The sequence below is a fragment of the Zootoca vivipara genome, chromosome 3, assembly GCF_963506605.1.
Source record: "Zootoca vivipara chromosome 3, rZooViv1.1, whole genome shotgun sequence".
NCBI classification, from domain to species: domain Eukaryota; kingdom Metazoa; phylum Chordata; class Lepidosauria; order Squamata; family Lacertidae; genus Zootoca; species Zootoca vivipara.
Window position 1 is genome coordinate 108,865,051 of NC_083278.1, and position 16,877 is coordinate 108,881,927.

At 46.9% G+C, this 16,877-nt stretch overlaps 1 protein-coding gene across 4 annotated transcripts in view; it reads left to right on the top strand.

The window, feature by feature from the left end:
* The window catches only part of SPTBN1 (spectrin beta, non-erythrocytic 1), a 212,123-nt gene that overhangs the window by 63,992 nt on the left and 131,254 nt on the right, over positions 1-16,877 (top strand). Inside the window, exon 1 of one of the 4 annotated variants that reach the window (XM_035110963.2) lies at positions 12,643-13,359. The exons of the other annotated variants lie outside the window; for them this stretch is intronic. Coding sequence (XP_034966854.1) covers positions 13,251-13,359 — 109 coding nt within the window. The 5' untranslated portion in view covers positions 12,643-13,250. Of the gene's footprint in view, positions 1-12,642; positions 13,360-16,877 lie in introns of those variants that run through there. 4 annotated transcript variants of the gene reach the window in all.

Consider the following 16,877-nt stretch of genomic DNA (forward strand, 5'->3'; position numbering starts at 1 on the left):
GCAGCCAAAGTGCCTGGGATTGATCCAGCCTTTCGGCCTAGAAAACGTGTGGACCGCATCTAAGCAGGCGTCTAGCACTATTGTACTAAGAGGCAATTCCCAAACCACAAATATATATTAAAAAGAAGGGGAAAAACCACGTAGGAGGATTGGAGTGTTTTAGGAAATGTACATTTCATTCGTTTTGGCGCTTAGAGTTAAGTTTGGAAGGGAGGGCTTTACATTTGGGGATTGAAAACATTTGGACAGATTAGTTTATTCTTTCTTTCATCGGTCCCTTTCCTCCAATATTTCAAGCAGCATTAAGTATCATGCCGTTGCACACCTATGTTGTAACTTCCAGTCTGCGTTTCGCTGCTTGCTGTATCATGTCTCCTAAACAGCCTCTTGTATTTCTGGAGTCCAACAGAGTGCTAGGCCCAGAGCAGCAACGGAGGGTTTGAAGACAAGGCCTTTGGAACCCTCCTCCCAAAGGCACCTAGCGATTTTGACTAGGGGGCTTGTTACGGGATGGCCCAGGGGGCCCAACCCCCCAAGTCTTTTGCGAGCATGCCCCCAAATCTCCTTTGGGGAAGGGCTCAGTGGTAGAACATCTGCTCCCAGGTTTAATCCCTAGCATCTTCTGGTAGGAGAGAACCCCCCTCTGAAATCTTGAAGAGACATCGCCTATCAGGGTAGACAATACTGAGTTAGAAGGACCAGTGGTCTGAGTTAGAATCAAATACGAGAATCAAGTAATTTCAGAGCTGGAAGGGATCCCAAAGGTCATCTAGTCCAACCCCCTGCAATGCAGGAATCTTAGCCAGATCATCCACGACAGGTGGCCATCCAACCTCTGCTTAGAAAGCTCCAAGGAAGAAGATTCCACCGTCTTCTGAGGGTATAAGGCAGCTTCCTCATGCATCCTTTGCCTTCTTCTTTTAAAATTTACTTTTCATATAGGTTGACTTTCCCTCCAAAAGTTGGCTTATCTTTCTAGCTATACCTACAAATTAGCATATGTGCATATTTAAATAAAAAATTGTGGTGTAGGCCAGGCATCCCCAAACTGCAACCCTCCAGATGTTTTGGCCTACAACTCCCATTATCCCTAGCTAACAGGACCAGTGGTTGGGGAAGATGGGAATTGTAGTCCAAAACATCTGGAGGGCCGAAGTTTGGGGGTGCCTGGTGTAGGCCTTTGCCCAAAACATTTTAAGGACCTATTGATGTCTCTGACTGAACCTTCCACAGAAGCTAGGTGCATATTTTCAACTATTTCTCCACAACCTTCAGGCTCACTGTTTTGTAAATATCCAGCCACAAGGAATTTCTGTACAAAAGTTGGAGAATGTGGCTGGGAATCCTGAGAATGGCAGTTTTTTATATATAAAAAATAAGTTGCTAGGCCACATTGGTATTGTAGAACTGCCTTTCAAATTATGAAGGCAAAGCATTCGGTCATGTCTAACACCTGGAAATATTTTAGAAGTCCGGATTTGTTTTTATTTTACTCCCAAAATCTCCAAGTCCATTTAATGAGAATTTTTCTAAAGGGCTGAGCCACATTTCTTACATTTAAGAACAAACATTGTATAATTAAACGACAATAGCTTTGGGCCAAGATCACTGAACACCCCCACAAATTGTACTTTGGGTTTCTCTAAATTCATCAAAGTGTTTTGCAGATGATGTTAATCCCATGCCAAGTAGATTGACCGGGTTCCCGCAGCCCTCAGACTTAACGGTATACTTTTTTAATGGCACCCTGAAGACTAGAGAAATTATCCATTCCAGACTTGTGAGTCAAATACCTCAGGGTCCATAAGATCGCTTCGAATTGCTTAATTATCCCTAAGCACTCCTTGACAATGCTGGAACTTAACTGGAGCCTTATATTATGGGAGTGGTGTGGTTGAAGCTTTCTGTGGCTGCTGGGCGGGGGGGGGGGCAAGATCACGTTGGAATATCTACTCGCTTGCTAGATGCTGGATTATGGGCGAGGAGAGGCTGTGTGCACATTCAAAGCACATTATTTCCCTTTAAGAATTATAACAACAACAACAACAACAACAACAACAACAACAACAACAACAACAACAACAACAACTTATTTATACTCTGCCCATCTGACTGGGTTTCCCCAGCCACTCTGGGTGGCTTCCAGCAGAAATATTAAAATACAATAATTTATTAAACATTAAAAGCTTCCCTAAACAGGGCTGCCTTCAGATGTCCTCTAAAAGTCTGGTAGTTGTTTTTCTAGGCACTGTCTTCTTCATTTTTGGCTATCACTCGTAGCCGAGTAAGATTGTCTTCCATGAGCACAGTCTCTTAACAGTGAGTCTGTAAATGACTGTGGCCAATTCTGGATCCACACATCCTTCCATAGTGGGAACCTAGGTTTCCGGGCAGGAATTGGTCACAGTGAGGGTTTGCCAAGCATGCCTTCCTCTTAGCACGTCCTGAGTTTGAGCGTTTTCAAAGTCCATGACACCTTTGGTAAAGGCTGTTCTCCAATTGGAGCGCTCGCAGAACAGTGTTTCCCAGTTGTTGGTGTTTGTACTACATTTTTAAAAGATTTGCCTTGAGAGAGTCTTTAAACCTCTTTTGTTGACCACCAGCATTACACTTTCCATTTTAAAGTTCGGAATAGAGTAGTTGCTTTGGAAGACGATAATCAGGTACCCCCACAACAGGACCAGTCCAACGAAGTTGATGTTGAAGAATCATTGCTTCGAATCTGTAGCTTACCAATGCCCTGCAACCCTGTAGCAACCCTACAATGCCCAGAATTCTTTGAGGTGGAGAAATGTTCTTTGAATGTGCTTTAAAAGCATTGTATGTATGCATCTCTTGTGTTGTTCTTCCTCCATGATCTGGTCCGCCCTGTGTGATTCCATATCCCGACTTTTCCGGAGTGGTAGAGCAGCGACGATGATTGCAACTGTGCTTTTGTAATTTAAGAACGGGGCCTTCGTTTTAAGGAACGGTTGAGTGCTGAGTTCCCCTCTATTCTGTTTCTAAATGTTTAAGAGCTAAATGGCCCCAGGGAGTGGTAGCTATTCCAGATTAATTACTTGGGTGTGATCTTGAACGTGTGCAGTCAATCTAGACAAAACTTCAGTCCTTGCCAGCTGTTTTGGACCACAACTCACACCAGCCTCATGGATGTTGTAGTTCACAACAGCCGGAGGGCACTAGGTGGATGAAGGATAAAGATTTTGGTAAGCCAAAATCTTTGATTCAGTCACCCCAGAATGGACAATCAAATGCTTCCACTCTGGATCAAGTTGCCTTATCTGGGTGCACTTAAACCACTCCTCACACCCAATGGTTCCCTTGAAATTGCCACCCTGGTTCAAATTATTACCTCCTACCTTTCAGTACATGCACAATTTAAAAAGGGCACCTGGAAGGGCCTATAGTATGAGAGACTGGTTAATTTCATAAAAAAATTCATTCAGTAGCACCTTAAAGACCAACTAAGTTTTTATTTTGGTATGAGCTTTCGTGTGCATGCACACTTCTGGTTAATTTCAGAAAGTCCTGTGACACCGTAAAGAATAACACATTTATCAAGGCATAAGCTTTTGTGGAGTAGATGTAACTTGCCTCGAGTGCGATGCATAAGTAATTTGTTAGCCTCTAAAATGCTGCAAGGGGACCCAGGTGGCACTGTGGGTTAAACCACAGAGCCTAGGGCTTGCTGATCAGAAGGTCGTCGGTTCGAATCCCTGCAACGGGGTGAGCTCCCGTTGCTCGGTCCCTGCTCCTGCCAACCTAGCAGTTCGAAAACACGTCAAAGTGCAAGTAGATAAATAGGTACTGCTCTGGCAGGAAGGTTAACGGCGTTTCCGTGCGCTGCTCTGGTTCGTCAGAAGCGGCTTTGTCATGCTGGCCACATGACCTGGAAGAACTGTCTGCGGACAAACCCTGGCTCCCTCGGCCAGTAAAGCAAGATGAGCGCCGAAACCCCAGAGTCATCCGTGACTGGACCTAATGGTCAGGGGTACCTTTACCTTTACCTTTATGTTCCTCAAGTATGAATTGGGCCTTATTTTTCCCCTTGTCCCTCAGCTTACTACCACAATAACAACTTTAATTATACGGTCACAGACTTCGTTAAGCCTCTACTTGCCGAAGAAAAACACATGGCGAGGCCTCAATATTAATTGTTCATCACTATCCTGTCTCCTTTGCTCAAAGTTCAGTGGGTAACTTCCCAGCTCCTGCCAACCTAGCAGTTTGAAAACACGTCAAAGTGCAAGTAGATAAATAAGTACGGCTCAAAGCGGGAAGGCAAATGGCGTTTCCGTATGCTGCTCTGGTTCGCCAGAAGCAGCTTTGTCATGCTGGCCACATGACCTGGAAGCTGTACGCTGGCTCCCTCGGCCAATAACGTGAGATGAGCGCTGCAACCCCAGAGTCGGTCACGACTGGACCTAATGGTCAGGGGTCCCTTTAAAATGCTGCAAGAATCTTTGGCTGGGCTGCGGCTCTTGGACCAGGGTGACATCCCTGTCCAGACATGTTGCTCAGTGGTTATCTTTTCGTACACCCTACTTACCCTACAATATCATTTTGAGGATAAAATGGGGTAGCTCCTGTGTCTGGCCCTTCTACGCGGTAAATAAAAACTGCCCTGCGCTTTGAGAAGAAGCTCGGCAAGGACGGGGTGTGTGTCAACACTTCTCCTCCGTGAGGCATTACTTGAGATGCTTGATCAGCTAAAACAGATGACAGATGTGAAGCCTATACGTCCAGAAGCAAGCATCTCAGAGCATGTGAGCGCCTCGTGACCAGTCCGAGGCATTGCTTAATAACAGAAAAATAAACAAATCTGAGCCTCGGAGCAATTTTGGACTGAATGAACTGTGCAAGAACTCGCTTCAGCAGCTACCCCTTTGGCCCCCACCTCCAAGATGCAAGCTGGCAAAGGTCCAAGCTGTGAAGTATGTACTAGTTGCTGGATTTTCCCTCACTTGTGCCATGTTATAAGTTTCTGCCATGGAGCAGCCCACATGGTCCCAGGCTGATGTGTTTCCCAGTTCTGTTACTTGGGTCCAGGAGAGAGCATGGACATTGAGCCTGGAATTGGTTGTCTGCATTCATTCATTCATTCATTTAGACTTGTATATTACTTGTAAACTACTATACTACCAGGTGGCGATGTGGGTTAAACCGCAGAGTCTAGGGCTTGCTGATCAGAAGGTCGGCGGTTCGAATCCCTGCAACAGGGTGAGCTCCCGTTGCTCGGTCCCTGCTCCTGCCAACCTAGCAGTTCGAAAGCATGTCAAAGTGCAAGTAGATAAATAGGGACCGCTCCGGCGGGAAGGTAAACGGCGTTTCCGTGTGCTGCTCTGCTTCGCCAGAAGCAGCTTTGTCATGCTGGCCACATGACCCGGAAGCTGTCTGCGGACAAATGCCGACTCCCTTGGCCTTTAGAGCGAGATGAGTGCTGCAACCCCAGAGGCGTCCGCGACTGGACCCGATGGTCAGGGGGCCCTTTACCCTTTACCTTTCCTACTTAATTAAGAACCTCCCCCCCCCAATAATCTTCTCTATGTGGCTTGGATTAAATGGTATAAAACGTCAGTGAAGAATAGCTATAAAAACAGACTTTAAACGCAGTAAACGCAACAACATCAAAATATAGATGGAAGCAATCTTTTCTAAACTATTGTGCACGATAAAAATTACGTGTCTGGGTAGACTCGCCAAACAAAACAAATGTTTTAACGGTGTTCAGAGCAGGACAACAAAGGTGCCTGCCTAATAATAATAATAGCAAAGCATCATGGGCTCTGCCACTGAGCTATAGCCCCCTTCCTCTTTTCAACCACCGGCAAGCTCATTTTTAAGTTTAGAGCAGGTCAGGGATTTTTTTCCCAGCCTGGGGGACACATTCTCTTCTGGACAGCCTTCTGAGGGCCACATGTCTGTGGTGGGTGGGGCCAGAGGTAGAGCAACCTATTCAGTTTTACCTTGGTGCAGGTAGACTACCTTCGACACAGACACACACACACCCTTCTCTTTCCTCCATGCGAGCGACCATTATCGGAGCTCAAGGACACATCCCAGCCAGGCACAAATGCAAAAGGAGGGTGCAAAATAGGGCCAGTGAGGTGTGTGGTCTGGAGAGGATTTTGAGGGCCAGACATAGGGGCCTGGAGGGCCTCATCTGCCCCCCTCCCCAGGCCTGAGTTCCCCACACCCCTGGTTTAAGATCAGGTATCTTGCCAAAGCCACAAACCAACATGGTGTCCTGCAGCTTTTGTCGGACTCCAAATCCCATAAGCCCCAGCTAGCAAGGTCAGGAGAAATGATGGGAGTTGTAGTCCAGCAAGGTGTTGTGAGGGACAGGGTCCCCACGCCTGCTCTGCACCGTGTAATTTCATGAACCTTGGCTATCTCTCTCTGCTTTCTTGCCTTCTTAATACACTGGAAAGCCCTGGGCCAGAAGCCATTAAAAAACAAGCGGCTGTGGCCCTTGTTTGGTTATAAACACAGTTCTTCTCTGTGCCTGTTCACCTGTGCTTTGGTGTCACGGAGCATGGAGACTTGCATAGCAACACCTGTTTGCCAAGGGTGGGGCGCCGGGAGTTGAATGGATGTGCCTACAGGTGTTAGGTACTGCTAGCTTAGTTGGGGATGTTGACTCAGTACAGCAGGAATGGAACGTAACACAATTGCCACAATTGGGGATCCTGATGTAGAGGGAGTATCATAAGAGCCAATCCCTGTCTAGGGTTACAAATCAGGCTAATATTACTATAACATAGATCAACGGCTAGATTTTCCTGAAACTTGGCTCGGGCACTGTGCTCCAGGTGCAATCAAACAGACATCCAGATACTGTAGAGGGGAAATGGGGGCCTATAAAGTCATAAATAGTGTGCATATTGTTTACCCTCTCATAGCTGCCAAGTTATCCCTTTTTTAAAGGGATTTTTCCCTTATGCTGAATAGGCTTCCTCGCGAGAAAAGGGAAAACTTGGCAGCTATGCCCTCTGCCTTAATGCTAAAACGAAACTGATAGGCAATAGGTTCAGAACACAGAAACAAAGTATTTCTTCCCCCCCACACTGCCCTTTCACTCTTCCCTTCGCAGAGAAAGCAGATCGAGAAACAGCAAAGCGTTGGAAGATTCAAGTAATAATAATAATAATAATAATAATAATAATAATAATAATATATTATTTATACCCCGCCCATCTGGCTGGGTTTCCCCAGCCACTCTGGGCGGCTTCCAACAGAAAAATAAAACACAATAATCTATTAAACATTAAAAGCCTCCCTGAACAGGGCTGCCTTCAGATGTCTTCTAAAAGTCTGGTAGTTGTTTTCCTCTTTGACATCTGTTGGGAGGGTGTTCCACAGGGCAGGCGCCATCACCGAGAAGGCCCTCTGCCTAGTTCCCTGCAACTTGGCTTCTCGCAACGAGGGAACCGCCAGAAGGCCCTCGGTGCTGGACCTCAGTGTCCGGGCAGAATGATGGAGGTGGAGACGCTCCTTCAGGTATACTGGACCGAGGCCAAGGTGCACATAAGAAATAATAATCAATAAATCATTTATTTATACCCCCCAACAGAATATTAAAAACACGATAAAACATCAAACATAAAAAAACTTCCCTAAACAGGGAACTTCAGTTGTTTCTTTCATTGACATCTGATGGGAGGGTGTTCCACAGGGTGGGCACCACTGCCAAGAATGCCCTCTGCCTGGTTCCCTGTAACCTCACTTATCACAGTGAGGGAACCACCAGAAGGCCCTCGGAGCTGGACCTCAGTGTCCGGGCTGAACGATGGGGGTGGAGACTCTCCTTCAGGTATACTGGGCCGAGGGCGTTTAGGGCTTTAAAGGCCAGCACCAACACTTTGAATTGTGCTTGGAAACATACTGGGAGCCAATGTAGGTCTTTCAGGACCGGTGTTATGTGGTCTCGGCGGCTGTTCCCAGTCACCAGTTTAACTGCCGCATTCTGGATTAGTTGTAGTTTCCAGGTCACCTTCAAAGGTAGCCCCATGTAGAGTGCATTTGCAGTAGTCCAAGCGTACTTCAAAGTACTTCTTCACGCAGCACATAATTAAACTATGGAACTCACACCTGCAGGAAGGAGTGATGGCCAACAACTTGGGTGGCTTCAAAAGAGGATTGGACAATTTCGCGGAGGAGAGGGCCACCCATTACTACTAGCCATACTGGCCAGAGTGCTGCCGTGTTCACATCCAGCTTACATGCTTCCCGCTGGGGCATTTGGTTGGCCACTGTGAGAACAGGATGCTGGGCTAGATGGGCTGGCCATTGGCCTGATCCAACAAATCTCTTCTCATGTTCTTGAGACGATGCTTGAGAAGCTGGGCTACTGATGGATCCATCCAATCTCTTCTTATGCCCTTAACTGGAGGGAAATCCAGATGATCAACTGTTGTGGTAACCTGGTTTTGTGATCCTGTTCCTCCCAAGCTGGATATAGAATGCACATTCTTTGTTTGTTTTTTAAATGGGAGAATTGGATTGTTTGTTTGTTTTTTAAAAAAGAATGCACCGAAGAGACGCTGTGCGGCATTCTGTCTATTTCAGAGACAGCTGGCAGGGCAAAGATTATCAGGGAAAGGGCTTTAGAGGAAACACAGGGATTTGCTATTCCACGGTCAGAACATTGTTCCACTAAATGCACTATCTTGCCTTCAGCAGAAGCACGTAAGCTGATTTTTTTTAGAAGAGGGAACTCTCTGTTAGCACTGGAAGCGCACAGGAACACACAGAATAGATGCCATAGTGAAAATGAAGCATGAGGCGATTACCACTATTATTATTGGCAATCCCTGCATGCAGCCACATTGTTTTCTAAGGCACAAGGCCAGGTTTTACTCTGCTACTCCAGTCTTGCAATGTTAGCAATCCCCAAGGTTCTGCCCATATTATATTTCAGGGGACCAGAAACCCACCATCGGGGGGGGGGATGGATTGCATTCATTGAATTTTGCATTAGACAGCTAAACACTCGGAGAATGTTTGGCGTGCACCACATATTTTGGTTTCATTGCCATCACTTTTCATCAACACCACGGGAATTAACTGAGCGGCACTTACTTCTGAGTAAACAAGCAACAGGAGTGTACTGCAGAACTGCAGCCCTACAGGCCATTAACCCAACAGTAAGGACTGTTGTGCTCAGAGGGATTTACAAGTTTAGAACTGAGTTGTGTATAGGATTGTGACTTTACTAGATCACTGTACTCCAAAATTTAAGCCAGGCTTCCTCAACCTCGGCCCTCCAGATGTTTTGAGATTACAATTCCCAGCATCCCTCTCCACTGGTCCTGCTAGCTAGGGATCATGGGAGTTGTACGCCAAAATCATCTGGAGGGCCGAAGTTGAGGAAGCCTGGTTTAAGCAAAAGGCTACTGTAACCATATATTTAGAATCTGATTTTATCTTTCAACAGCCTTTGTGAAATTTTGCATGTGTTTCTAAACCAAGAATAGAGTAGTGAGTGCTCCAGATTGATTTATACCCATCTCTAAAACCCTTGAAGAAGAAGAGGAAGCCCTGACAAAGTCAACAAGACCCCTTTTTCTGACGAGGAATCTCGTTTTGGGAATAAACTCACACATCCCACATAGAACAAGGTCCTTGGAGTAGGCTGCTTTCCTCTTTTGGAAGACAGCGGGCACGCACGATTCCGAATGCCCCGTGTTGTGTGCCATTCTGTCTCTCCTACAAAAATTAGTTTCGCATTTACTGCATGACTAAAAAAAAATGGCAAAACTACAGAAACCAAACAAAGGCAACATTTTTTTGCAGTGTTAAAAGGGGAGGAAGAAGGAGGGGGAGGAGGAAGGAGCTCTGACTCAAATGAAAGGAATTTGGGTACTCAATGAATAATGCTGGCGCAACCAGGAGCAAGGAGGCAAATGCAAGCAGTGGGTTGGGTTCAGTAGGAAGTGATCTCTGTAGGATGAAATACCCAGTGCCCTTATTTCTAAGGGACAGGTTGAATCCAGGAGAAGGGGGAGGCATTTACTCACAACTCGTATTCCAGTCGGGGGCGTTCCGAGGTGGGGGTGGGCTTGTTCTGGGTGCCATTCCAAAGGGGCGGTGTCAACCCGGGTGACAAAATGCCATGCACCCCCGGAATGTGGGACATGCCCCCCGCAGGCAGGTTGCTTTGCCTCTTATTCCAGTGAGGGGTGGTTTCTACGAGGCAGGCCACAATTCATGCTATTTATGCAGGAGGGCACCCAGACCCGATCCCTGGACTATCTAGTTAAAAGCAGAGAGCTCGACTGTCCAGTGCTTCATCACACAAAGGGTGTTCCCAAGCACATTGAGGGTGCATTGCAGGTCATGGTCACAACCCACAGCAGCCTCACTTTCACAAGGCATAAGAAGGGGCCTTAACTGCAGAGCAATGTGTGCATAGAGCAGGGGTCAGCAACCTTTTTCAGCCGTGGGCCTGTCCACTGTCCCTCAGACCATGTGGTGGGCCGGACTATATTTTTTTGGGGGGGAAATGAATGAATTCCTATGCCTCACAAATAACCCAGAGATGCATTTTAAATAAAAGGACACACATCCTTGTTGTTGTTTAGTCGTTTAGTCATGTCCGACTCTTCGTGACCCCATGGACCAGAGCACGCCAGGCACTCCTGTCTCCCACTGCCTCCCGCAGTTTGGTCAAACTCATGTTCGCAGCTTCGAGAACACTGTCCAGCCATCTCGTCCTCTGTCGTCCCCTTCTCCTTGTGCCCTCTACCTTTCCCAACATCAGGGTCTTTTCCAGGGAGTCTTCTCTTCTCACGAGGTGGCCAAAGTATTGGAGCCTCAGCTTCAGGACCTGTCCTTCCAGTGAGCACTCAGGGCTGATTTCCTTAAGAATGGATAGGTTTGATCTTCAAAAGCATCAATTCTTCGGTGATCAGCCTTCTTTATGGTCCTACTCATTTAAAAACATGCTGATTCCCAGATTGTCCGCGGGCTGGATTGAGAAGGTCCCCGGTCTTTAGGTTGCCTACCCGTGGCATAGAGCTTCCCTGTGCAAGGCCAATCAGAATCCCACCTTGTATGGAGGAGCTTTTGCATGTGAACACTGGTTGATATACAGAAGGCTCCTTCTCACTTACGGAGAGCATGTAGGTATCTCTGCCAGGCTTGGTGCTGCCAGGGTGTGTGACCATCAGATGTATCAGGGGGCAGAGCCTGTGACTCCATTATCCTTTCAAGCACCCTTAAAGTGACTCATCTCTCAGTGTCCCGATTCATAAAATTCAGATAAACCTACATTGCAAAGTTGTAGGAGAACATAGGAACGTGCCTTACGTATCAGGCCTTTGGTTCATCTTGCTCATCTCCAGGGCTTCAGGCAGTGGACCTTCTGAAGATGCTGGGGGTTGAGCTGTGGACATTCTGACAAGGCACCACCGAGAAGGCCCTCTCCCTGCTTCCTTGTAACTTGGCTTCTCGCAGTGAGGGAACTGCCAGAAGGCCCTTGGCGCTGGACCTCAGTGTCCGGGTAGAATGATGGGGGTGGAGATGCTCCTTCAACTTCAAATATCTAAAGGGCTGTCACATGGAGGGTGGAACCAGATTGCTTTCTTCCGTGCCGGAGGCCAGGACCCAAAGCAATTGATTCCAGTTACGAGAAAGGCGATTCCGGCTAAACATCAGGAAGAACTTTCTGACAGTAAGAACTGTTCAGCAGTGGAACGGACTCCCACAAGAGGTGGTGGACTCTCTTTCCTTTGAAGTTTTAAAGCAGAGGTTGGATGGATGGATCTGGTTGAGATTCCTGCATTGCAGGACTAGACTGACCCTCCAGATCCCTTCCAACTGTACAATTCTGTGATCCTATGATCAGCCATAACTGTCATGGCCAACAACTGTCCCCCCCTTACAGGATGCTCACTTGGGCGGGGCTAACGTGTCCTTACCCCAAAGGTTTCATTTAAAAACCAAGCTCTTGCAAAGTAGAGGAAAAGCCCTCATTTTAAATGAAAGACACAGAAATGCAAACACTGCTACTGTATTATGTTCGAAGTGTAATTTGCTAAATAAGCAGAAGGCCTGATCGGAACGGGATGGCGAGGTCCATGCCCTGCTTTCCAGACGTCAAAATATTTAGCATCTCCAATTAAATCAAATGGTACTAAATTGCTGGGTGAAGAGGGTTCATTCATAGTTTTTCAAAAGTGTGCATTTCTAAGGATTTTTTTTTTAAAGAAACCCCGATGCTAAATGTTGAATGAGTGTTTCTGTTCCGGGAGAGTTAGCTACTTTCTATCTTTTCCCCTTTTCTCCTTTCTAGTGCGCAGCGCTGAAGATAAAGGAAGAAAAAGTGCCCTCCTTTTCAGGCGATAGTAATCTGAGACTTTTCCGTTACATGAGGCTCTTAACAAAAGAGCGTAATTCTACCAGCTTGCTTTTCGGAAGGTACCATTGCCTCTCCGCCGCGTGTGCAAGTAGGTGCCCGTCCCCTCCCGCTTCGAAACAGGCGCGCCCCGAGCTCTCGGCCTCCGCTCCGGGGAACCTTTGGGGAGGTGTCCCTGCGCGCGGATGCTCTCGATCACGAGCGAGCGCCGCCTGGCCTGCGCGCGCGAACCACCGCCGGCGCTCCTGGCCGGCCTCCCCACCCCGCCGCCTCCTGCCATTGGTACAGTCTTCCACAATACTTTATGCTAATCAGTGACATCACCGCCACTAAATACGCCGCGAGTGGCTACTGGGGGATCTTGCAAAGTAGCAGAAAGGTCTGAGGTGCGGGGAGGCTGGGGAAAGGAGGGAGGAAGGAAGGAGCACGAAAGCGGGCGGGCGCGCGCGCTTCAACTCTGGACTTGCAACCTGGGCGGGCTGTTTTGTGTATTCTTCTTCTTTTTTGCGTGGATCCGGATTGCCCGGCCGCCGCTCGGGTAAAGAAGGCTTGCAACCGAAGTCAACTCGAAGCGCCGGCGAACCTGCGCGCAGGGATCGCCAGCAGCCCACGCGGGTTTTAAGTTCGCGCGCGCTATAGGATGCCCTCCTCCTCCGCCGGACTGCTTTGAATCGAATCGTGTGTGGAGGCTGGAACTGAGATCGGAGAGGGATTTATTTTTATTTTTAAAGGAATCGTGAGCGAAAGGGCACCACGCACCCGAGGAAACTGGGATCTGCCTGGATTTGTCTTTTGGAGCAACCTGTGTGTTGCGTCCGTTTCCTCCTTTTCTTAAGCGCATCCGTTCCGTTTCGCATGCTGGGATTTTAACCTCCGAGCGGCTCCCTCCTCCATGGAAGTGCAGAACCCGGCTGGCATGCCCGTGCCCTTGTCCCCCGCGTGCCCTGCCTCGGTGCCATACAATTACAATCAGCTAGAAGGAAGGTTCAAGCAGTTGCAAGGTAAGCGGCTGCATTTCGCTTTCCCCTTTACAGTATAAACGAAATAAAATAATGGAGCGTTGCTGCTACGAGGTGACGCTCAAACGGCGAGTTGATCCTGATACTCCTTCGAGCTTTTGGTTTGGCGGCGCGCGCAGAGGACACCCGATTTCAAAAGAATAGGTGTATTATATTCCCTGGCTCTGCCAGGCTGGTTTTCCTGGTTTCACGGGATCCCGGTCACGGTAACCTCCTCCTGGAAAAGGTGATCCGGGGCCCCTCTCGGACTCTGCCATTGAGAACAATAGGACAAGGAAATAGGGGAAGAGGGAGTGGTCTTTTTGTCTGAAACCCCCTCTGGCGATTTACAGCCTTCAGGTGTAAATATCTCCCTCCCCTCCCTGTCTTTGTGATGCTTTGGGCGCACTCGGGCGACCACAATATAACTCCCAAGCGTTTCATGTGGGCATCTCTCACCTACTTGGGCAACCTCATTCCTTGCATGCCATGGATTATGGCTTTTATCTTGGGGATTTGGAGGGCGGGGGGGGGGCGGGGAGAGGGGGACCAGGGATGACTATGGAATCCTTGGGTGCCCCCCACCCACCTTCTTTCTCATTCATATGAAACAATGGCAACTAGGAAATGTGGTAGTTCTGGGGCTGTCAAAATACAGTATGAGGGAGCCAGGTTATCCTTGGCAATTTTAGAGCAGTGTATGTTTTATGTATGGTGGATTCTCTGGCATGGATGACATAAGGACAGTTCAGAATCTAAAGCTGATTCTCTCTCTCTATATATATATATTTCACACACACATCTCACACAAACATTTTCTCTCTCTCCTGGAATTGCGTATCTACAAAAAGCAGTCAAAAGTTCAAACCTCAGTGTATATATTTCTTATTTTTGCTCCCTGCCGTCCCACAGACTAGAGTGCTGTGGTTCCTGTCAGAAAGCGAGCTCCAAGAATGTAGTTTTTTGGTTTGGCCATCTTCCAAGCCTACAATTTTATGATTCTGTGTTGGTTTTTCTCTTAATTTCTTGGCATGGGGGTTGGGGTTGGGGAAGGAATCCATTGTAATATGTTGATCTTTGTGGAAAGCACACAGGAGTGATCCTACGCTGGATACAAATGGATTAAAAACCAGCCATACTTTTTAAACATTGTCGAGCAAAGTAGACATTGGCTTCGGGCAGGATGGGGATGTGGAGCAAAATTGGGCTCCAAATCTATGCAGCGTGAGTTAGAAGTTATACAAGTGGGTTCTACAACATACCAGCCAGCCAGCCAGGCCCTTTTGTAGGATACTCCATTTCATTCCTTCTCTGTTTTCCAACCAGCTGCCTGTCTCCATTCTCTGAGCACTGATCCCACTGGGGTTCACGTTGGGCTGTTTTTAGTCCCTGCCACTAAGTTCCCCCCTAAAGTTTTTTTAATGCTTTTGCAAACCTTTGGGTTCTCCAGCACAAGCCAGCTGGTACCTCTGGAGCAATTTTAGCATTATGCATGCCCAGGCTGCTTTTCTGACTCCCTCTGCCCTTTGACCAGAAGGCCTCCATGCCAAATCTGGTTTTAAAAAAAATCCCCTCAAGTTAAAAAGTGGATTGCCATGTGACATAGGGAAAGGTGGCCTACTGTTTGAAAAGGAAGCATATACCATCAGCCGTCTTGGGTGTGTGAAGTTCTTTTGAATCCTGGCCATCCTAGCTTGCTCCTGGAAGAAGTCATGGCCATTGGGCGTGAAATCACCCCCCTGTCTCTCCCCTACTACTTGGCACAGCCCTAAAGAAGCAGGTTTATCACCTTGTCAGTTCCACTGCTTGAGGAATTTATTTGCAGCCCATTTTTGAGAACCAAGTTGACTCTCTGCTTGTGGTTTTGAATTGTGCATCGGCTTGATGTAGCAGAAATAAATGCCAAATCCTCAGCTCTGGTGTGGCGAAGGTTAAGATTTAATTGAAAAACACAACAGCAGCTGAATTGGAAGGAAGATAGGGAGGAAGGGTCTCTGTTTCAGGACAATCCGTCATAAAGGCCTGTCTATTCATAGAACAGCAGAGGATGTTGGAACTGGGGGAAATGGTGTTGAAATGCATTGTTTGGGGTGGGATTTAGGTACAGGAAGCAGTTTTCAAGAGTGCACCAAATGCCAACGATTAGGATAAACGAACAGTGTGCTGTCGCAAAGCTTCTCCTGACAACCCTGTGGAGTTTTTCTAAGTCTTTAAATGCCCCATTGTTTCTATATTTATTTAATTAGATTTATTGCTTGGAGGGGGGGGGGAAGGAAACGCTTCCTTAGCTCATTTGCCCTACAAACCCATGAGACGAGCCAATAATTTCCTTCAGCTGAAAGACGGAGAAACTGTGATGCGGCTAAGGTTGCAGAATTATTCACCCTTGAATAAGGCGGCATTTCAGTGCAGATCCAAACTGCAAATCTGTAACCCTGCTAGATCATAGCCTTTTTAAAAAAACAAAACAAAACACAACAACTTGAAAATCGCTAGCATGTTGCCTCCAGAAGTTTTGCCACGAGAAATTGCAGCCCTCTTACAAATATGGTGAACCATTTTTCAGTATCTCACCCAATTGACTGTCCCAGGGTTACCCAGTATAAACTTCCTGACTGCACAGAGGGTTGGACCCCAATCCCTCTGGTCCAAAACCAGCACCATTCACTATGGCACACGTAATCTTAAGATGCAAGTTCCCCAAACGCTCTGCTCCGTTGCAGTGCATTTAATTGCAGGATTCGCTGCTCCATTCAGTTAATTTGTAGGTTTGGTTGGTAGTGAACTGAGCACGAACCGTATCTAGTAATTGTAATACAAGTCTTGTGCTGCTAGCTGTTTCCTTAGCAACTCCTGTTCCGAAGAACCTTAATTCAAAAAATAAATAAATAACACCGTGAAGTGAGAATGTCAAATTAAAAATAAAATAAAATATCAAAAATGTCCACATTGTGAAAGCCTGAATCTTTGCGCTCCTGAGGCATTCCCCCTCCACCTCTTTCCACTTTTTCTTCCTGATGTAACGCTAACGTCTCAACAAATGAAACTGATCTGTAGAAAATGTCACTTGAGAAAAGAGACATTGCACATACTTTTGTAAACCAAGAAACCTTTAATAAAAATATATTTTAAAAACGGAAGTTTAAAACAAATCACAGTCAAAGAATGGTGTGTGTCTTATTAATGTTAATTGTTAACTTGATGTTGAGGAAGTAACGTCAAATGGCTATATTGCTGGCAAAAGCCACATCTCAGTTGCGTGTAGAGACACTAGAACATGCGCTGATCTAACAAATGCTGTTGATGGGAGATGTAAATGTCCTGCTGAGAGATATTTTGAAGATGGTTCCTTCCTTTCTTTGCCCCCTGGTGTGGCATATTAGATAATTAAACGGGCAGGTGCTGCAACACTCCAGTGTTTAGTTGCATTAATTTTCAGAATTTATAGCGGAGCTGTTATTAATATGTGCAACGTGTAATTACCAGTGTTCCTTTCGGAATGCTGGATTGCACAAAGGGGT